Source organism: Hypanus sabinus, chromosome 13, assembly GCF_030144855.1.
Source record: "Hypanus sabinus isolate sHypSab1 chromosome 13, sHypSab1.hap1, whole genome shotgun sequence".
Taxonomy (NCBI): Eukaryota; Metazoa; Chordata; class Chondrichthyes; order Myliobatiformes; family Dasyatidae; genus Hypanus; species Hypanus sabinus.
The window spans coordinates 101,257,047-101,280,285 of record NC_082718.1 but is presented as its reverse complement, the minus strand read 5'-3'; the positions used below and the strand labels follow the sequence as shown (position 1 = coordinate 101,280,285).

The window sequence follows — 23,239 nt, the reverse complement described above, 5'->3', positions numbered from 1 at the left end:
AATAAATTCTAACATTTACACTACAACTAATGACAAGCTGAATATTTTATTGTTCTATGCTTTCTCCTGTTGCAATGCCTCTGTTATTAAATAAAGTAACAATTTCTTAGAGAACTTACATTTAACGCTTAGCCAATAAACTACATACAAGGGGTTTATGTTGGTCATTTATTCCAATCCTACTTAAAGACAACAAGACTATTAAATTGTCCTCTTGTCTTTTTACCTTAAATGTTAAATTATGGTTTGTACTCCACAGTGAAACAAAACAATCCATTGATTTTTTTGAGTGGAAGCACAATAGACAGGGTACACCAGTCTTTCTTAATCCTCTAGCTCCCATCCAGCGCCACGTTTTAAATGTTTTGAGAATGGGACATTCACACTTTAACATACAACCAAAAAACAAAGTTGAACAACTTTCAGCACCAGCATATCGATAGTATAAAAGCATTGCAAAGGTTTTCACGAATTTCATGCAGAAAGTAGAAAAGATTAAATTTATGTATCAAATTATTTTCAGAATGACTCAGAATTCCAACAAATTCAGTGCTTTTGAAGCCTCATGATCAGTGTAAGGTTGTAAATTGAAGAAATTATATACTTTATAGAAACATTCTATAACTATCTTCTAATAAATCTTACAATATACTGTAATTCACAATTATAATAAAAATCAATGATTTTTCCCCACACAAAATCAAATTGTACATAAGGATTAACAAAATTCAGCAACAATGAGAACAGATTACTGATCTAACAAATGTCCTCAAAGCTTTATTAGTAGCACAGTGCTGTCAATTCTAGTTCAACAAACAATTGGGTGCATAAATAAAATATGAAGGGTCATCCAAGCTCAGCTTTAAGATTGTAAGACAATACTTCTATTGTGGTCATGAACTCCAAATAGGGTAACCACATCACCTCAACTTTCAAATATTTATATCTGCATAATGTTGCAAATGAAAGGTAAATAAGTGAGAAATTTATAATGCAATCAGTCTAATGTGATGCAACACATCCGGGCTGACAAAGGAACTCACCGGCAGGTGGTGAGAGTGGGCTCCCTCACCTCTGCCCCCTGACCCTCAACACAGGTGCCCCTCAGGGCTGCATACTAAGCCCCCTTCTTTACTCTCTGTATTCCCATGACAGTGTCGCCACCCACAGTTCCAATCTGCTAATTAAATTTGCTGACGACACTACACTAACTGGCCTAATCTCAAATAATAATGAGGCAGCCTACAGAGAGGAAGTCATCACCCTGACACAGTGGTGTCAAGAAAACAACCTCTCCCTCAACGCTTCAAAAACAAAGGAGCTGGTTGTGGACTACAGGAGGAAAGGAGACGGGCTAACCCCTATTGACATCAATGGACCTGCGGTTGAGAGGGTGAACAGCTTTAAGTTCCTTGGCATAAACACCACTGAGGAGCTCATGTGGTCTGTACACACCGGCTATGTGGTGAAAAAGGCACAACAGCACTTCTTTCACCTCAGACGGTTGAAGAAGTTTGGTATGGGCTCCCAAATCCTAAGAACTTTCTACAGGGTCATGATTGAGAGCATCCTGACTGGCTGTGTTACGGACGGCCTGGTATGGGAACTATACTTCCCTCAATCGCAGGACTCTGCAGAGAGTTGAGCGGACAGCCCAGCACATCTGTAGATGTAAACTTCCCACTGTTCAGGACATATACAAAGAAAGGTGTGTAAAAAGGGCTGAAAGCATCATTGAAGACCCAAATCACCCCAACCATAATCTATTCCAGCTGTTACCATCCGGGAAACAGTATCGCAGCATAAAAGCCAGGACCAACAGGCTCTGGGTCAGCTTCTTCCATCAGACCATCAGACTGTTTAATTCATGCTGACAGAACTATTTTTCTATGTTATACTGGTTATCCTGTTGTACATTCTATTTATTATAAATTACTATAATTACACATTTGACTGGACGTAACGTAAAGATTTTTACTCCTCGTATCTGAAGGATGTAAGTAATAAAGTCAATTCAATTATTATACTTTGAAGTAAGAATCTACAAAGTTGAGCAAGCAAGCTTGAGCAGTAGAAAGGGTGCTACAGATATGAAGTAGCTAAAAGAAATAGGAGAGGAAAGTGAGAAACTTATCTAACCTGACCCTGATTCCACATTACTATTCTGACAGAGTGCGATTTCTCTTCACTTCTAGAACAGAAAACCATGAGGAAAGTACTTTCCCAACCATTTCACAACTGGCCATTCAGAGTACCAAGCTCCAAACGGAATGCCTTCATTCAAAATTACAGCAAATACTTTATTTTCTTGGTTAAATTTTAGCTACATAATATCTTTAAAATCATATTTAATCTCCTACTACAATATTCAAGAACTAAACAATCAGACTAAGATCACAGAAGGCATTTGTTTACTGAATTGGACAAAATAACTAATGTTATGAACCTTTAAAAAGAACTACAAACATGACCATGTTTAAGACATTCAGCTGCTTATTAGAACAAAATATCCAATATTCTGGACATGATTTATTTTTCCTTCACTGAACACCATTTTCCCCTACTGCATTTCCATCCAGAAATGGCGATTAATATGATTCAGTCAAGGAAATCTTAAAAAAGTAACGATTAATCAGAATGAATTAGCAATTATGCCAGACACAATTACTTCAACCTTGAGATATTGTTTTGTTATTTAGCAATTAGCTTGTTTAAAGCAGAGCTAAAGTGGAGTTAAATGTCAACAATACAAAAGCCAGGTCACTTTTTTGTATCCCAATATGGTATATTATTTCAGGAGTTTTCAGGATGGAATACATTTCTTCAAAACTGAGAAGAGATCCATAAATTTTCAAAGTTTTTTCTCTATAGACACTTTTAACTCACAGCCATGAGTGATCAAGGCAACACTGTATGATAGTTTATTATTTCTAATTAATAAGGCCCAGCCACCCAATAAAAAATTAAGATCAAATCTTCTAACTAATCTGAGACAAACTCATATTATGCAATCAAGCCAATTCATCCACTGGCCTCCAAAAATATATGTAGAACTAATATTTCCAAGTCATTTGTGTTGGAAGATTGTGGATATAATGCTCCAAGGACTCAAAATATATAATCTACAATTGATTCAGCTACTGAGCATAAACAGCTTGCAATAAGCAGAGTTATGCAATCAAATCAAAGTTCTGCAGTTTTGACATATTTAGTCATGAACGAGACTGGGCAATGAAACAGGTAAGGGGGAAAGGAAGAGGAGGAGGAGGACCCCATTATCACTGATGGAGGGTCTCAGCATGAGTGCCGAGAAATAAGCTGAACTGTTAACAATTAACTTAACAGGAATGATCAAATGAATAATCCATCTCAGCTTTCTACTGAAGAATCTTCAATATTTGAAATCAGTCTTCAGCCAATACAAATTCTGTATACTCTGTATGACATCAAGAAGCAGTTGAAGCACTGGATAGAAAAAGTACAATGGGACCAACCACCCTCCTGTTTAAAACACTGGAGTCCCATGCTCCAGAACATTTTGTGCCATCAGCAAATGGCCGGTGTTGCCAATATTGCTGCCAAACACCCCTCATTTTACTATAATCTGCTCATCAATGCTTAATTTGTGGTGTGCCAGGATTACTCAGATCCAGACCGCATTACAACACTGGTCAAAATAAGGAAGAAAGAAGAGAATTCCAGAGTCGAGCTTTAGATCGGCTGCCATGTAGAATTTGACTGAGACAAGCGATAAAGATCCTTGATAATACTAAAGTTAATGGGCTTCAAGGGAAAACATTCCACTGGTTGGGGTTAAAATATTGGCTAACGTAAAAAGCAATTTCATCTTCACACCCAAAGTGCATGGAGTACTTCAAAAGTCCATCAAATTTTATATGCTGTTTCATTGTTTACATCCAAAAATTACTGTTCCATTTCTTTCCCCACACATATTTACAATAATAAGTGCAATGAAAATTCATAATATTGTTATCCAAAGTAAAACTGAAGTCACTATACACATTACACAATGATAAAATACTTATTCCCATCAATTAAGGATATTTGAAAGGTTTTAAATTTTTCTTACATTGAGAGAGAATTTACAAGCATATTAAACATACGTAGTATAACATAAATTGTAAAGAAAATCCAATTAAATTATATACATTGAGCCTGCAAAGAGCAGAGTTAAGCAAGCCACAACCAATTATATTAAAGCCCTGCAGTTTTGATATATTTAGTCATGAATGAAATTGGTAAGGGGAGGAGGAGGATAAAAGGCTATCAACAATGGAGGGGCTCAGTATGTGTGCCAATAACAAAGCTGAACTCACTCTATATGATATCAAGAAACAGCTGAAGCACTGGATAAAACTAAGACAATGGAACCATTCACCCTCCTGGTTATAGCACTGGAGTCTTATGTTCCAGGACAATATGTACCATTAGCAAATGGATGGAGTCGTCAGCATAGCGTCCTTTCACCAAGATGGTGCCAGTGACCAACAGGAATAACATGACATCCTGCAGACAGTTCACAAAACTACTACTTGTTCTCCCTTTTTTAAATATACTTCTACTACTAATCTGTGTGCAATGGAAGCCTGTAATTTACATGTTGACAATGTATTTTTTGGGCTGACTGAGCAATCTGGCACTTTTGCTGTCTCTAAAGGAATACAGAATGGTCAACAGCAAGGCTGGGAGCGAAATGTAAGGACTAATGGCAGAGCACGGACCCATAATCAGATCCAATTCTCAACCAACTCAGCAACGTAAGTGTTGAGCAAGAATGAAAGATTGACATCAACAAAGAGAAGAGCCGAAGGCAAGCGGGTGTTCAGAGCCATCTGTTTCATTTGATAGATCTCGCTCTCCCTCTTGCTCGCTGCCGCCAGAGGAAGGTGCAGGGCTTTGGGTAAGGTTTGATTGGCAGAGTTTGCGAATTGGACTCATTTTTATAGGGCTCTGCAGTTCATGTTATACATGTTATACATGTTTCTGGTTTCTCCTTTTTTATTGCTATTTTGTGTGAGTTTGATCGGGGCAGAATGGATCAGCGGCATGCAGTCAACGAACAACACAGCACTAAATTGAACTGAACTGAACTAAACTAAACATTTCTAGACTGTTTAAAGGACTCGGCAGTTTGATGTGTAATATTTTGTGTGTTATTCGTTTGTTTTCCGCCGTATGAGTGATTTGTTCTTTATTTGAGCGATGGGTGTTTCTTGTTTACTTTGAATGGGTTCCATGTTGTTTCTGTATTACATGGCTGTCTGCAGGAAGGCAAATCTATGTTACGTGGCAGTCTGCAGGGTTGTATACGGCACACATACTTTGATAACAAATGTACTTTGAAATTTTAACTTATGCATACAACTCATAATTTGTTTTTAAATCAAATAAATTAGAAACATTTTAACCTCACATTTATTTGGCCCCTAACCCTCAATAAGATTGTTGCCATCTAGCTACTCCTGGAGTTATCTTATTATTCTTATCTCTATGGCAATGTCATGGTAAGGTTGAAAAATTCAATTACTTTGACATTTTCTTACCCAGAAACTACCATTCCATTGCATGAATGTGCATCACATAATATTCCTCCAACATCATACTGTAACTGGCTTGCAGCTCCAATACGATTCTGTAGGAAATAAGAAAGTCTTGAAGAACATCAAAAGAAACATTCAAGCTTAATCACATTTAATTATCACTTTCACAACAAATCTTGTACATAATGCTCACTAAAATAAATCAGCAGAAACCTGGATTTGTGTGTGCAACTGTAACCCACACTAAGTTAATGGGAACTTGTATTAAGATGCAGTTTGATCACTTCAAACTTACCAGCCAAAGTAAAGAACATCTACTGCTTTGTCAATATTGACAATATTTAAATATGGATACAAAACTGAAATTTAGAGTTTAACATGGGAAAGTAGTTAGAACACTTGTAATTTAGACATTTGAGACACAAGACAGAATCATGCTATAGAAATTATTTAATAGGTTTAGGTTTTTGATGAAAGGTGTTGAATTGGTTTCAAGAGACTAAGTTTTAAAACAATTAGCATACAGGGACACAGGCAGAAAGATCTGTCTCTTATTAGTAACATATAGAAAATATAACATTTACAGGCCTTCCCCAGGGTGCTATAGGGTTCTGTTTCTTTGAGCTGTTTGTAATCTAATTTGCATAATGGAAATGCAGCCAAGAACAAGTTTGTAAGTGACAGAAGATGCCTGCAGCTTTACAGCAGCTATCAAATCCACTAACTTATGTTTGGAATCTCCCAAATACCCATTCACACTTATGGGCTGTACCTAAATTCATAACCAGTGGATAATCTGTAATTAATCATTACATAATCATAGCCAAAACATTGCCATCATTGACATAATAGAGGAAATACACCATTTGAAATGCAGTTATGGATTATTCAGGAGTTATGAAATTATGTGAATAATTCTTCAGGAAATAAAACCTATTCACAATTTAACTTCAACACATACCTTAAGGCTAGTAAAACCAATCTTTGGTGTGGGACATTCAGATTTATTTATTTAACATTGAGATAGAGCATGGAATAGGCCCTTCCAGCCAAGCTGCTCAGTAACCCCACTATTTAATTCAGTGGGCTGTGGGAGGAAACTGGAGCACCGGGAAGGAAACCACACGGTCACAGGGAAAACATACAAACACCTTACAGGCAGCTGTGGGAATTGAACCTGGGTCGCCTGTACTGTAAAGTGTTGTACTAACCACTATGCTACTGTGCTGCCCATTGACACTACATAGGCAAAGACAATGATCATACACAGGTGAAATTCAGCAGATGCTAGAAATCCACAGCAACACACATGAGTTGCTGGAGGAACTCACGTCAGACAGCATCAGGGAAATGAATTTATGCCCCTTTGTTTATTATATCCCAACTTGAGAAAAGGATTCTGTCCATCTGCCTATTTAAGCCTCTTTTAATTTTGCATACTTTTCTCAGCTCAACTCTCAGCCTCCTTTGCTCCAGAGAGGGAAAAAAAGCTAGCTTTTCCAAACTCTTCTTATAACTTAAGTCCTCCAATCCAGGCAATAATTATAGATGTCCACAAGATCATGACGCTGGTCATTTACATATCAGTTGGGCAATTTAGAATGAAAATAAACTATTATGTAACGCATGGAAAATATTTTAAGCCTTTGATGATGTAACCTGTCCATTAATAAAAACTCCGATTAATAAAAACATTTCACAACATATGCTGGTGATACTAAACCTGATTCTGATTCTAGCCATTGTGCCAGTGTCATGATACATAGTGAGATCAAGAACAAGTGGTAAAGCATTGGCATACAACCGTAAATCTGCATCTCCAAAATAAAACTTTTTGACTTATGAACAAGCAGGGCAGCTTGTCCATAAATTAATACTATCAACAGTAATTCAAACCAATAACAAGACTGAATTGTAACAGACTTATCAAGCATTTGTAACAGACTTATCAAGCATACAGCATTATTCATTTGTTTTTACTCTAATCTATTATATCTCCCACAGATGCAGATGTGCAATGTGGTATTTAATTATTGAAAATATCCGGGGAGCTGGCAGAGGTAGTTGTGTAGGCACAGTTGGTGGTGGCGACGACTACTCTTGGTAAAGATTACGCATGTGCTATTTTGTGCAAGACTTTAATTCACTGAGCAACAGAAGCTGTTTTTGTTTTGTTGCATGAGTGAGCACCATTATGAACCATCTGAGATGTACTGGCATCAATGAGGTCATTCTCTCAACATAGCTTCCTGTAGGCTAAATAAGTTAGAAATTTATAGGACCAGAGATATAGAGCAGACTGTTTCTGAATTCAAGCTGTCACCCACTTTTCCATCTACCGCAAATTCGCTTGTATTGGTTCCAGCACCACGTAGAGACTGCGAAAAGAGGATGGATGGAAAGAAGATTTTGAGGGAGTTGCCTTTGGATTTGATTGAAAAAAATACTCTAGCCCTTTAAAAATTAGAGGCATTCATGCCAATCGAGAAAACGTTCAATTCTGTAAACTGGCTAGAAAACAAAATAAACAAATTTGCATTCAACAGTAAGTACTTACAAAGGTCTGCATGATTGAAAGCTGTCAAAATTCAGCTTGATGTTATTACAGAAACAGATTTACTCTAGCAAATAAAGTGCTGTGACACTCACAAAAAGCGAAAATCCTTCTCCACACAACCAGGCTAACAATAAATTAAAGCAGTGCATAATGCAGAAGCAATGTCCCCTGACCACCTTTTGCCAGGTTCATTTTACAATCTGTGCCAGTGTTCACTGATCTCAAATGAGGCACTAAAACTGGCCTCAGTTCACTGGAGCAGTTAGTAAAAATATGCATAGACAGAAACGGAAAAGGCAATTTGGATGAGTAACTGTTACTTATGGAATTATATCCCTTAAAAGCCAGTACCTTCAGAAAAGGGAGGGAAAATAATTGTAAGAAAGGAAAAAGGATCTAGTACTTTTCTGGTGTATATAGAAACATAGAAAATAGGTGCAGGAGTAGGCCATTCAGCCCTTAGAGCCTGCACCGCCATTCAGTATGATCATGACTGATCATCCAACTCAGAACCCTGTACCTGCTTTCTCTCCATACCCCCGATCCCTTTAGCCACAAGGTCCATATTTAACTTCCTCTTAAATATAGCCAATGAACCGGCCTCAACTGTTTCCTGTGGCAGAGAATTCCACAAATTCACCACTCTCTGTGTGAAGAAGTTTTTCCTCATCCCGGTCCTAAAAGGCTTCCCCTTTATCCTTAAATTGTGACCCCTCGTTCTGGACTTCCCCAACATCGGAAATAATCTTCCTGCATCTAGCCTGTCCAATCCTTTTAGAGTTTTATACGTTTCACTAAGATCCCCCCTCAATCTTCTAAATTCCAGTGAGTATAAGCCTAGTCGATCCAGTCTTTCTTCATATGAAAGTCCTGCCATCCCAGGAATCAATCTGGTGAACCTTCTCTGTATTCCCTCTATGGCTAGAATGTCTTTCCTCAGATTAGGGGACCAAAACTGCACACGATACTCCAGGTGCAGTCTCACCAAGGCCTTGTATAACTGCAGAAGAACCTCCCTGCTCCTGTACTCAAATCCTTTTGCTATGAATGCCTACATTTCATTTGCCTTTTTCACCGCCTGCTGTACCTGCATGCCCACCTTCAATGACTGGTGTACAATGACACCCAGGTCTCATTGCATCTCCCCTTTTCCTAATCGGCCATGAATAAATGACGAATAAATTCTTCTCAGACTTCCAGCTGGGTACAGGCATCGATTTTAACTGATGTTTCAATGACAAACTGTCATCTTTATCAAGGATGATGCTGAGGCATGTCTAGTTCGGTGGTATATGTACCCCTATTGTCCGTCCCTCTTGATTGGTTGGTCTTCATCCAATCAGGTTTCCTCTATCCCACCTAGTTTACAATCAAATTCCAGTTCTCACCTACAGCGAGACTTCCATCTATTCTACCACCCATTTCCCCTATATTTCCACAGTTTCTGGAAGGATCACCAGAATCCTGAAGAAATATGAGATTAATATCATCCACAAACCCCTGTGTACTATCAATCTACGTAGAAGAATGAGGGGAGAGTTGATAGAGGTATATAAAATTATGATGGGTATAGATAGAGTGAGTGAATGCAAGCAGGCTTTTTTCACTGAGGCTAGGGAAGAAAAAAACCAGAGGACAAGGGTTAAGGGTGAAGGGGGAAAAGTTTAAAGGGAACATTAGGGGGAGCTTCTTCACACAGAGGGTGGAGGGAGTGTGGAATGAGCTGTCAGATGAAGTTGTAAATGTGGGCTCACTTTTAACATTTAAGAAAAGCTTGGACAGGTACATGGATGAGAGGTGTATGGAGAGATATGGGCCAGGTGCAGGTCGGTGGGACTAGGCAGAAAAATGGTTCAGCACAGCCATGAAACGCCAAAAGGCCTGTTTCTGTGCTGTAATGTTCTATGGTTCTAAACCCATAAGGAAGCTCAAACCACAGCTTATGTGGGTCAAAGATGACCTGGGACTCAGGGTGGCAGGCGTTTATAGGATTCCCTGTGAATGCAGTGCAGCGCATATCAGCCAGATGGGAAAAATGGTGAAAAGCTAGATTAAGGAGCACAGGAGGCGTATCCATTTGGGTTACCTGGAGAAATCGGCAGTAGTAGAACATTGCATTCGCAATGGTCATAGAATTGACTTTGACAGTACAAAACTACTGTGTGGCGCCAATGGCTTTTGGGACTGTTTGGTAAAGGAAGCCACTGAAAAGTAGAGAAAAAGAATTTTAACGAAGACCAAGCTCTTGCACTATGTAACATCTGGAATTTGACAGTAAATTAAGTGGGACAGCAGAAACCTGATTGAATGAAGCCTAACCAATCAGGAGCGACAGACAACAGGGGTATATATAACCACCAGATGAGACATCATCCCTGATGAAGATGGCAGAGTTTGTCATCGAAACATCAGTTAAGATCAATGTCTGCACCCGGCTGGAAGCCTGAGAAGAGTTTATTCGTAAAGAAGGAATCTCAGTTTTAAAGGAGGTATTTTGGTTCTGAAAATTAACATTCAGTTTCTTCGATTTGGTTGAAAATAGCTGAATTTCAAAATAGTTTCCCCAAAACAATAAAAGATCTTTATTGGTTTGACTATACAATAAAGCAGAACTAAAAAATATCAAGCAAGGAAAATAACTAATTTTTGACAGTGGAATACAAGATTTTGTGTTCATACAAAGTGAGAAACAAACGCTTTATTAACAATCATAGACACCTCCCTCAATAGCTTAGCATACCCTTTTGATAAATAATTGGGGCACAAAGACCACAAAGGTACAGGTGTATTTTCTGTCTTATACTAATTCCAATCTCTGTTAGGGCAAGAGTGAAGTTGCAATAATTTGTCTCAACAGCCGTTATTACAGATTGGTGAATTTGCCAGGACTCCTTTTCTTATGCTATCTAATAACTATTGTTTAAAGTTCACTTCTGTATAAAACATAATGACAAAGTACCTAAATAGCTTTTCTCTTTCTGTTAATGACTATACTCAAATGAATAAAGTGGTTAAATAGAACAGTACAGCACAGGACCAATTTGACCAATATAATTGTGAAAAACTAATGAAATAAGTATTTAATCACTTAACTAAACTGATCCCTTCTGCCTACACAATGTCTAGATATTCCTCCATTCTCTGCACATTCATGTGAACCTCATTAATGTGAGGCACAATAAGAGCCTCTTAAATACCTCTATTGTACTTGCCTTCAGTACCACTCCTGGAAGCACATCTCAAGCACCCACCACTCTGTACAAAAAATCTTGCCCATACATCTCTTTGAATTTAGCCCCTCATCTTAAACCATGCACTCTAGTAGACATTTTGACTCTATAACAAGTACTGTCCTCTCTTTCCATGCATCTCATAATCTTAACGATTTAATTCAGGTCTCTCCTCAACCTCTGCCTCTCAAGAAAATAGCCCAAGTTTGTCCAACCTCTCCTCACAGTACATGCCCTCTTATCCAGGAAATATCATGGTGAATCTCTTCTGCATTCTCTCCATAACCTCCACATCCTTCCTGTAATGGAGGAACCAAAATTGAATGCAAAACTCCAGAGGTAGTCTAACTGGAGTATTATAAAGCTACAACATAACTTCCTGATTCTTCAACTCTTGGTTGCGTAGAATTACACTGCTTAACTTGGTTATGCTTATAGCTCAGTTACTAAATGAAATAACTAATAGTGCTTTAAGGAATTGTGGATTACCTTCCAGTTGGTTCGTAGTGTCTTTTTCTTCTGCAGCGACTCTCGTAAAACAGTCTTCCAGCCTGTGAAGTCACCAATATCCGCCTTGGTCTGGTAACCTTCCTTCAAGCAGTGTTTATACCAAAGTACCTCATCCTCAGCAATAACCTTCCATGTCTTACTCACCTGAGAAACACAGAAGTTCTTTCGTCATGAAGATTAAATATTCCACATCTGATTATTAATATGCCATTCAATTCTAGCTTGAAGGAATATTACCATTGCTACATTTATGTTTACTAATTCCTAAAAAAAATCAAGAAATTAGCCCTAATCATTCATGTACTTTTAAAGACCATTGTTTTTAAATAAATATATTTTTAATAATTAGTCCTGCATTCACATCATTCCTTGCTTAATCTAATAATTTTTTTAAATTAATGGAAACAAATCATGAATTTTATCTTGATATTTGTTGAATTGCAAAGCATTTCCTTAAGTTGAAATTGAATGTACTGTGTGAATTAAAATGAATATGATGGCATCCGTTCCAAATTCACAGACTATTTCAGCATCATTTTTCCTGTAATTTCCCTCTTGGTCTCTAACATTCAAATTCAAGACTCCTAGTACGAAGCTCCACTCAATGAGGGACATTCTGAAATGTTTATTCAAACATGCAAGATGGAAAACACAAAAAGGTACTTGAAATATTCTTCGTAATGTAATTCAAGTCACAGTTACCTGAGCACATCTTCCAAGTTCAGTTCTGCCAAGATATTCAAAAATTCTCAGTGCCAGCTCATATGGTAGATCAATGTCAAAAAAGGGAATTTCATTTATTTCATTCTGCAATATATGAACAAGTGCAAGATTAGATAATGTAGTTCAAAGCAAAGGGTTGGATTAAATATTTAAATGAAATACAGTGACCTGTCTCTGCCTCTGACTACGTGAATTATGCCTGTTGTAGTCTCATTATTTCCTTTTTTTTTTGCACAGGCTTCTTTATTCCCAAACTTGTAATGAAGCATCAAATCCTTCTACAATATTTTACTTGGTACTGCTTGCATATTTCAAGGAAGGCAGAATGTCCACAAAATTTGTAATTTACAATCTGAAATCTCAAGCTGGAGTAGGTATATTTTAGCTTGAGTTACTTATCATTTGTTTGATTTTAAATTATACTAATTTGTAGAAAACTTCAGTCAATACAAAATTACTCAGATTTTTTTTTAATAAGTCCAGCTATGGTACATTTGGGTTTTATTTTTTCATTTTCTGTTGAAGAACAGCAGCAATAATATAGATATAATCCACACTTAATATCACAAAGGTAATATTTCTAATCAATTTACCAGTACTTGGGTAATCCAAGCAAGGATTCCAATTCAAACCAACAAAATGTTTCCCCTACATATAATACTTCGGTTGATTGATGCAAATTATTAAAACAGAAGTGTCATTAATGGTGTTATCTAGCGATATTTACCCATTAATGCCCATTTGGGCATCACAATTCAGCTTAACATCTCATTACTGACTTATTTCAATCAAGGACCAAGGCACTAAATTACAGAAATAAGGTGGGTGTGACTGCCTCCCACATCAAAGCAGGTTTGAATCAAGAAGCAGCTTCATGGATAATGAAACGTTCCTTGCTTCAATGCAGAAGTAACTACTGAACACATGTGTATGGTTTGGCAAGGTGCAAGCAACATTTGAACAACAAAACTGCTAGGTAATGACCAATGCCAAAAAGAGTGTCTAGCCACATGTCCTTTAATATAATATCGCTGCTAATCATCCCCAATATACTGGGAGAGTCACCATTGACCAACAACACAACTTCACCAACCATATAGAAAGCAAGTCAGAAGTTGGATACCTTACAAGAAAAGATTTATCTTCAGACACCACTTTCCATATCTGCAAAGTAATCAGGGCAAAATGGCAGCATCCCTTCATAAGTGTAGCTCCAACAACAGTGAGGGAGTTCAACCATCAAGGAAAAAGTAGCCTATCTGAATAGTATCCCATTTATCCAGCCTAGTCAGTGGCTACGTTGTAGATTTTTCTTTAAATGCACTGCAGTTACTAGCCTAGACTACCCCGAGAACATCTCCTTATCCTCTATCCCCAAGAAAAACAAGGGTGCAGGTGTGTGGGAACACTAGAATCTGCAGGTTCCCAACAAGTCACTTACCATTCTGAAACTATTGCCTTTTCCTCTAATTATAGGGTCTCAATCATGAAATTCCCCAACCAAAAGCACTGTGGGAATATCTTCCATGTAGGAAAAAAAGATGTATTACAAGGTAGCACACTAGCACTTTGTCAGACCAATTACAGATGTTCAATAAATGGCTGTTTTACTTAGTATGTCCTAAATAAAAGGAATTGAACAAAAACATTAAAATGTAGTAGCAGGAGGCCATTCAGCCCTGTGAGCCAAGAATATAGTCATGCTGTTTACCCAATTCTGTTCATACCTTTTTTATTGTCTCTCTTTTAAAAAAAATGTAGTGCAAGGGCTCATTACCCTTAACTGTCTCCTCATCTTAGTCCAGAATATTTTACAACTTATGCCAAGAATGATGAACCATTCCAGACATCTAAGCTAGGGAAAATGTCCTTATTGCATCCTATCAGTTCAGCCCTGACAGGATTTGTAGGTTTCAATTCAATCCCCTTTCATTCTTCTGAACTCTTTAAATCTGATCAACCTAATTTCTTATCACATGGTCATCCCACCATCCCAGAAATCAGTCCAGTGACTCTTTGCTACGCTCCCTCACTACAAAGTTCAAAGTAAATTTATTATCAAAATATATGTCACCATATACTACCTTGAGATTCACTTTCTTACAGGAAAAAAATCCAATAAAATTTTACAAAAACTATACATAAATAGATAAAAATTGACAAACACCAATAGCAAAAGATGGCAAACTGCAAATAAAAATAATACTGAGAACTTGGGTTGCAATGAGCCCTTGAAAATGAGTCTGTATGCCATAGAATCAGTTCATAGTAGTGGTGAATGAAGTTATCTCTGCTGCTTCAGGGGCCTCCTACAAAGTAAAAGCAAGCAACATAAATAACAAAAAGGTTTCGCTCCAGGATGAAGGAAGAGCAGTAGATGTAGTGTGGACAGATTTCAGTAAGGCATTTGATAAGGTACCTCATGCGAGGCTTATTGAGAAAGTAAGGAGGCATAGGATCCAAGGGGACATTGCTTTGTGGATCCAGAACTGGCTTGCCCACAGAAGGCAAAGAGTGGTTGCAGACAGGCCATATTCTGCATGGAGGTACGTGACCAGTGGTGTGCCTCAGGGATCTGTTCTGGGACCATTACTCTTCGTGATTTTTATAAATTACCTGAATGAGGAAGTGGAGGGATGGGTTAGCAAGTTTCCTGATGACACAAAGGTTGGGGGTATTGTAGATAGTGTAAAGGGCTGTCAGAGGTTACAGCGGGGCATTGATTGGATGCAAAACTGGGCTGAGAGGTGGAGTTCAACCCAGATAAGTGTGAAATAGTTCATTTTGGTAAGTCAAATATGATGCCAGAATATAGTATTAATGGTAAGACTCTTGGCAGTGTGGAGGATCAAAGGGATCTTGGTGTCCGAGTCCACAGAACACTCAAAGCTGCTGCGCTGGTTGACTCCGTGGTTATGAAGGCATGTAGTTTATTGGCCTTCATCAATCATGGAATTGAATTTAGGAGCCAAGAGGTAATGTTGCAGCTATATAGGACCCTGGTCAGACCCCACTTGGGAGTACTATGCTCAGTTCTGCTCGACTCACTACAGGAAGGATGTGGAAACCATAGAAAGGGTGCAGAGGAGATTTACAAGGATGTTGCCTGAATTGGGAAGCATGCCTTATGAAAACAGGTTGAATGAACTTGGCTTTCTCTCTTAGGAGCGACGGAGGATAAGAGGTGACCTGATAGAGGTGTATAAGATGATGAGAGGCATTGATCGTATGGATAGTCAGAGGCTTTTTCCCGGGGCCTAAATGGCTGCCATAAGAGGGCACAGGTTTCAGGTGCTTGGAAATAGGTACAGAGGGGATGTCAGAGGCAAGTTTTTGGTTTTTTTTTATTAAATGCAGAGAGTTGTGAGTGCGTGGAATGGGCTGCCGGCAAAGGTGGTGGAGGTGGATATGATAGGGTCTTTTAACAGACTTTTGGATAGGTACATGGAGCTTAGAAAAATAGAGGGCTATGTGTTACACTAGTAATTTCTAAGGTAGGGACATGTTCGGCACAACTTTGTGGGCCGAAGGGCCGTATTCTGCTGTTGGTTTTCTATATTTCTATGTTTGTATTTCTTAAGATGAGCTCAATGACTTCATGCTCGTTTTGACCAACAGAATGTGAAAGCACCTTCACACAACTCCCAATGACCCTGTGATTTCAGTCTCTGAGGCTGACGTGAGAGCATCCTTCAGGAAAGTGAACCTTTGCAAAGCATCTGATCTAGAGAGTACACTGGCTGGTTACTAAAGACCTGTGCTAGTCAACTGGTTGGAGGGTTTTGTGACAACTTAACCTCTTGCTTTGGCATGCTAAGTTAACCACCTGCTTCAAGCAGACTTCAATCAAACCAGTGCCCAAGAAGAACTATCAATGACTATTATTCAGTAGCACTTACATCTACTGTGATGAAATGCTTTGAGAAGGTGGTCATGAAGTGTTTTGAGAGGTTGGCCATGAAGGATAACAACTCTTGTCTGAGAAGCGATTTAGATCTACTCCAACTTGCTTACAGTCAACAGCAGATGCCATATCATTGGCTCTTCACTCAGCCCTAAAATGTGTAGACAAAGAAGATACAGAGTACATCATGATGCACTTTATTGACTGCAGCTCTGCATTCAACACTATCATTCCCTCAAAACTAATCACGAAGCTCCAATACCTTGGCCTTGAACTCCCTGTGCAACTGGGCCCTCAATTTCCTCATCTGTAGACCCCAGTCAGTGAGGATTGGCAACAACATCTCCTCTACAATCCCCCTCAGCACAGGTGCACCACAAAGTTATGCGCGTACCCCCCCCCCACCGGTCTACGTGTTTTAAATAAGCTCAAGTACCATAATTAAGTTTCCTGATAATATCACCGTTGGCTGGCTGAATTAAATGTGGTGATGAATCAGCACATAGGAGGGAGATTGAAAATCTAGCTAAATGGTGCCACAACAACATCAACAAAACCAAAGAGCTGATTGTTGAATACATGAGGATGAAACTGGAGGTTCATGAGCCAGTCCTTATTAGGAGTTCAGAGGTGAAGAGGGTTAATAACTTTAAATTTCTTGTCGGTATCATCAGAGGATCAGTCTGCAAACAGCACGTAAATGACATTGCAAAAAAAGGGCACAATAACACTTCTACTGTCATAGAAGTTTGCTCACATGTGGCATCTAGAACTTTGACAAACTTCCATAGATGCACAGTGACTGGTTGCATCACGACCTGGTGTCAGAACAGCGAGGCCTGTGAATGGAAAATCCTACAAAAAGGGTGGACACAGACCAGTCCACCTTAGGCAAAGCCATCACCACTTTTGAGCCCATCTACAAGGTGCGCTGTCACAAGATAATGAGTCCTGAACCACTGTGGATAACTTCACTCACTTTAACTCTGAATTGATTCCACAACCTATGGACTCAACTTTCAAGAATTCATCAATATTATTTATTTACTAGGAAAGGAATAAACAGCAGATGTCAAGCCAACACCCTTCATCAGAACTGGAAAGCAAAGGCAAAGAGGCCAGAGTAAGAAGGTTGGAGGAAGGGAAGGAATATAAACCTGAAGGTGAAAAGTGAAGCCTGGTGGGTGCAGGAAGGGGTTGAAGTGAGAATCTAGGAGGTGATAGATGGAAAAGATAAAGGGATGAAGAAGAAATAATCTAGATAGGACAGGACAGTGAATCATGGGAGAAAGGGGAGGAGGTGAGGAACCAAGTGGAGGTGATGGGCAGGTGAGGAGAAGAGGTAAAGGGGGTTCAGAGTGAGGAATAGAAAAAAGACTGAAGGGGAAGGGGGAAAATTACCATAAATTAGAGAAATTGATGTCCATTCTATCAGTATTCAGTCCTTCAACTTCTCCAGCACTATTTTCTTAGTAATGCAGATTTCCTTTAGATCCTTGCCTTAGTCCCCTAACAATTCTGGAAGATTGACTCACTCACAGTCTTCCAAACTTATGTTTTACTGCTTGATTTTTTTCCCTGTTTCCATTATGAATGATGTCATTTTTGATTGCAGGGAACGAATCTTTGAAATTGTGGAAACTGCAGCAAGGCAAGAGTTAAGATCACATCCAGGCATGTACAGAATGCAAATTGTGTGCAGTTAGCCCCAGCAAGAACATAGCTTCTCTTTGCACAGTCGGGGACTGGGGCCATTTGGCTTACAGGGAGACAAGGTACAGATGTAATTGAAGAATGCAAGGCACACACACCAACTAAGGCACAATTACTTTACTAACCTCAAAGCGTTATCAGTTGTTAGCTTGTAGTTTCTATAGACTTTTAACATCCGCATTGTGAATGGTGATATAGCAGCAGTTAACAGCAGTTACAGCTCAGGTTGCTCCAGAGTTCAATTCCAGTGCCATTCTGTAAGGAATCACTGTGTACGTCCTCCCTATGGAATGTGTTGGCTTTCCTCCCACAATCCAAAGACATGCCTGGTCATTGTAAATTGTCCTGTGATTGGGTTATGGTTAATTGGGTTTGTCGGGGGTTGCTGGGGTGGCGTGGCTCGAAGGGCAGGAAGGCCCTACTCTATGCTGTGTCGCTAAATAAAATAAATAATATGAAGAACTAAATCTAATTGAGAAAACAGTCAGGATTCCCTTTGGTTATCTGGGACACTATGCCACTGAAGGGTGTCAAGAGGCTGTTGCCGAACAGTTCCAAACCTGCTTCTAAAGCATGCACTTGTGTGAGCATTAGACGCAGCTTTTAAAAAAGCATCAGTTGTGGGTGTTTGTGTTCAAAAAGCAGTGATTTTTGTCACTGACAGTTGGGAGAAATAAGCAGCAAGCCCATTCAGAATAGTTTTGCTCAATGCAGTTTCAAGCACTCAGGCTTGGAGAGCTTAGGAAGAATGTTGGCCTTAAAAGATGCAAGTGAAGTTTATCAAATTATACCAGGAATGAGGGATTTCAATTTTATTGGAACTGCAGCACTAGGGCTAATCTCAATGCAGGGAATGAAGGATTAGGTGGAGATCAAATTCAGGCATTCTTAAGTATTATCTTGATTAAGTAAATAATTTCCATTGGTAAAAGCATCAGTAACCAAAGACCAAAATTAAACTAACAACACAGTAAGGAAAAGAGAATTTTTTTTTAAAATGGAACAAGTTACAACCTACAATGCACTGACTGAAAGGGTAGCAGAAGCAGATTTAATAGTCACCATCAAAAGGGAGTTGGATACATTTTTGAAAGAGTCATGGGAAAAACCATGGGAGTGAGACTAATTGGTCAATTATTTCAAAGACTAGCACATCTTCTGTACCGCAAAATGTTGATTCTATTTAGTTCTACTTATTACTTTGAATGGTGTTAAATATGGTACATGAAATATTTATTCAAATAATGGCAAGTTCAAGATGCATAAATCAATTTCATGAAGGGTAAGTTACTTTATAATTTGCTTTAAAATATCATTTATGGCAGCTCAATATTTCGACTGTATATTGAATTCTACATTATTTATTGGTACAGAGGTCGAGAATAGCTTTAGGCCCAATCAGAGTGCTCCATATCTTCGGCACTGAAAGTGATTTTTGTTTTGTACTTAATTATTGACCTCAAAGTTTATTCGCCCTTTCTATTAATTTAAGACATAATTTCACTTAATGTAAATTAGTAAACTCTTAAATGATGATTGATAGCTCCTATGCAATTCAATGAAATAAAAGCTAACTTAAGCAAGCAAAGGAAGTGGATGCTTTACTTAACGCTAGTGAAATATGTTGAAAAACATTGGAAAGAAACTGAAGTGGTGAGAATCTTGAGAGAGAGAAATTCACATAATGCATTGAAGAGATTTCCTATAAAGTATTTCACATTTTTTAAATCACTTTTGGGTGCAAGCCTCGATGTTGGGCTACTGTTTACTGCCCATTCTGAAATAGCTTAGAGATGCTGGTGGCAAACCATCTATATAAATCATTGCATTCCTTCTAGTGCAGGTACTTTCATGATGCTGTAGTCTGGAGTGCTTTAGGATTCAGACCCAGTGACAATGAAGAGACAGTAATCTATTTCTAAATCAGAATAGTGTACAGTGGTGTAGACCAACACTACAGCTGGTAGTGTTCCCTTGCTTTAGCTGCTTGTCTCTCTTATGGTACAGGTCACAGAAGATGAATTTTGTGCAAGTCACGCATTACCATCCACATACAATCATGTTCCTATAATGAGTACGTGAGTGTGTCAAGGAGGAGTAAAAGGAGAATATACCAGAATTGGCCAGATGATAGTAAATAATATATATTACCGTAAATTATTCATGACGTTAATTCTTCACCACCCAAATGAAGAAACATCTCCTGGTCTCAGCCTTAAATGGTCTGTCCATCAGTCTGTGACCCCTAATTCTAGACTCCTTATACAGAGATACTACCAGGACAAGCACTTTAAGAATAAGGTCACCTCTTATTCTTCCAAAGTCTAAAGAGAAACCTAGCCAACTGAATCTCTCCTCATATGGCAATCCCACTACCCCAGGAATAAACCAGATGAATTTTTATTTCACCCCTGCTATGGCAAGTATATTTTTTTGTAGACAAGGAGACTAAAACTATGCACGATACTCCAGATTTGATCCTATAAAGCAGTAATAGAGCTTTACTTTTGCACTCAGACCCTCTTTAAATAACATTTCTCAATCTCACTTCTCATTTTAAAAAAATCTCGGCATTTATGTGTTTTCTTCTATCGGTCAATAACCTCATATTTTCCCACACTGGAGCCCATCTATTATGTTGTCCCCCACTGACTGCGCTTGTCAATATCTCCCAAAGATTCTTTGTGTCCTCATCTTTACGTGGCATTGTATTATTTGGTTACTGAGTGAAGACTTGGATATATACTGTAAACAACTGGGGTGTCAAGCTCCAATATACTTGATAGAGAACATGGAATAGAACAATTCTGTACAAGCCATTCAGCCCATGACATTGTACCAACCAACATGAACTTACTCCGAGATCTATCAAACCCTTTAACTCCTACACAGTCCATAACCTCCATTTTTCTTACATCTGCTGACCTTATCTAAGTCTTTTAAATGTCCCTATTGTAACAACCTCCATCAACACCCTGGCAGTGCATTCCAGACACCTTTGTCATCTCCTCTAAATTACCTGCTGTTCACCTTAAAATGTCCTCTGATACTGGCCACTGTGCCACGCTGGGATAAAAGGTGCTGACTGTGCAGTCTATCCATGCATCTTTTCATCTTGTACACCTCTATCAAGTCGAGCCTCTCATCCTCACCCAGAGAAAAAGGCCCTAGCTCGCACAACCTACCCTCATAAGACATGCTCTCTAGTCCTGATAAATCTCTTCTGCACCCTCTCCAAGTCCTCCACGTCCTTCCAAAAATGAGGTGAACAGAACTGAACATAATACTCGAAGTGTGGTCTAACCAGAATTTTAAAAAGCTGCAGCAATACTTTGTGGCTGTTGAACTCAATCATCTGAGTAAGGAAAGTCAGCACATCATACGCCTTCTTAACCAGCCTATCAATTAGTGCAAGGATCTATGGACTTGGACCCCAAGATCCCCCTGTTCCTCCACAATGCTAAGAATCCTGCCATTAACCTTGTACTCTGCCTTTGAGTTTAATCTTCCAAAATGTACCACCCTACACTTCTCTGGACTGAACTCTATCTGCCAATTCTCCGCTCATCTCTGCATCCCACCTACATTTTGTTGCAACCCATGACAACTTTCTACACTATTCACAACACCTCCAATCTTCCTGTTGTGCTATATGTATTTCCCTGCCATCATCACTAGACACAGCAATCAATCTCTGTCAATTAACCTATGATAAACTGAAACCAAGATACAAGAGATAAAGTCAATGAGAGCTTTGGGAATCTGTTTCTGTCTTGCTGGCTACACATGGCACTTCTTTTGTCTAAGATATATAGCACTGTATACTAAAATGTTATTTTTTTTGAGAAAACTCTATTCTGAGTAAATGAATATGAGCTTATTCCCTATATAATGTACATATACTATTACTATATGTTTATGATTCTAAGTGTGAAACACTCCAGCAATTCTTTGAACATGATAGGCATGGAAGTGAATTTGAAGCAGTCAAAGAGTATTTTAAATAAAATTCTGACCCACTGTCAACAAACTTTCTATTATTCAGGAATTATTCATAACTCAAAAATATACTTCTTTATCCCCATTTATCCTAAACATGCACAAATGAGAATTTACTTGGAATGTCAATTATCTAAGAGACTGGGACTACTTACGTTACGGACAAAATATCTCAAAAATCCACCATGGGAGAAAGAAAAACACAAAGATTTTCAGATTTCCAGCAAATTGTTTTGTTATCTTACTCATCTCTCTCTATTCACACCTCCTCCATATGGAGCAGCTCTGATCAATAAACCTTCACCATCTTCTCATTTGGCACCATTACTCCCTCTTGATCCATTTTCTTTTGCTACTCCTCCATCTTCTCTGCAATTATAACTTTTCCAAGTTTTGCTGAAAGATCAACCACCTAAATCATTAACTCTGTTTCTTTATCCATGGATGCAGCCCGGCCAGACTATTTTCAGCATACTTCATTTTAAAAATTAGATATACATTATCAGATTTTTTTTTTTTGCTTTTCAGTTACAATTGTTGCCATAGTTTAATAAGAGCCTGTATGGTAACATTAATTTAAAACTGAATCCCAGAATCATCTGAAAAACAATGAAATGTTGAATTTATTTATACAAATATCTCACATAAAAGCATGATTAGAAAATTATGCACTTAAACCTTCATTATGTTTCTGCCAGCCTACCAGCAATCAATGCCACCACAAGTATATCAATATTTTGAAGGTTTAAAAGTTAATATTATTTTCATGAATGCACTATAAACTATAGACTTATTAATGGAAAATAATATTTAAAATTCATGCAAACTTTGCAACATTAATGATGCTATTCAAAATTATATTTTTTTGTAAATGTTATGCAAGGACTTACAGGTCAAAAAGAGCTGAACTTTCTCTACAATCAACTTCCTGACAGCTCAAATATTTTATCAAATTTTTAAATGCAATGAAATGATCCAGTTGAATAAAGCCTCTTCTCATCTTGTTTATCTAACAAACTTTGGTAACATCTTATCATACTTT

The 23,239-nt window shown here is 38.3% G+C and overlaps 1 protein-coding gene across 2 annotated transcripts in view; it reads right to left on the bottom strand.

Moving 5' to 3' along the window:
• The window catches only part of fbxw8 (F-box and WD repeat domain containing 8), a 148,381-nt gene that overhangs the window by 123,728 nt on the left and 1,414 nt on the right, over positions 1-23,239 (bottom strand). For both annotated transcript variants that reach the window (XM_059988303.1, XM_059988302.1), the window contains exons 2-4: positions 12,561-12,665; positions 11,838-12,002; positions 5,565-5,653 (exon numbers count right to left, since the gene is read on the bottom strand). In XM_059988303.1, coding sequence (XP_059844286.1) covers positions 5,565-5,653; positions 11,838-12,002; positions 12,561-12,665 — 359 coding nt within the window. The remainder of the gene's footprint in view (positions 1-5,564; positions 5,654-11,837; positions 12,003-12,560; positions 12,666-23,239) is intronic.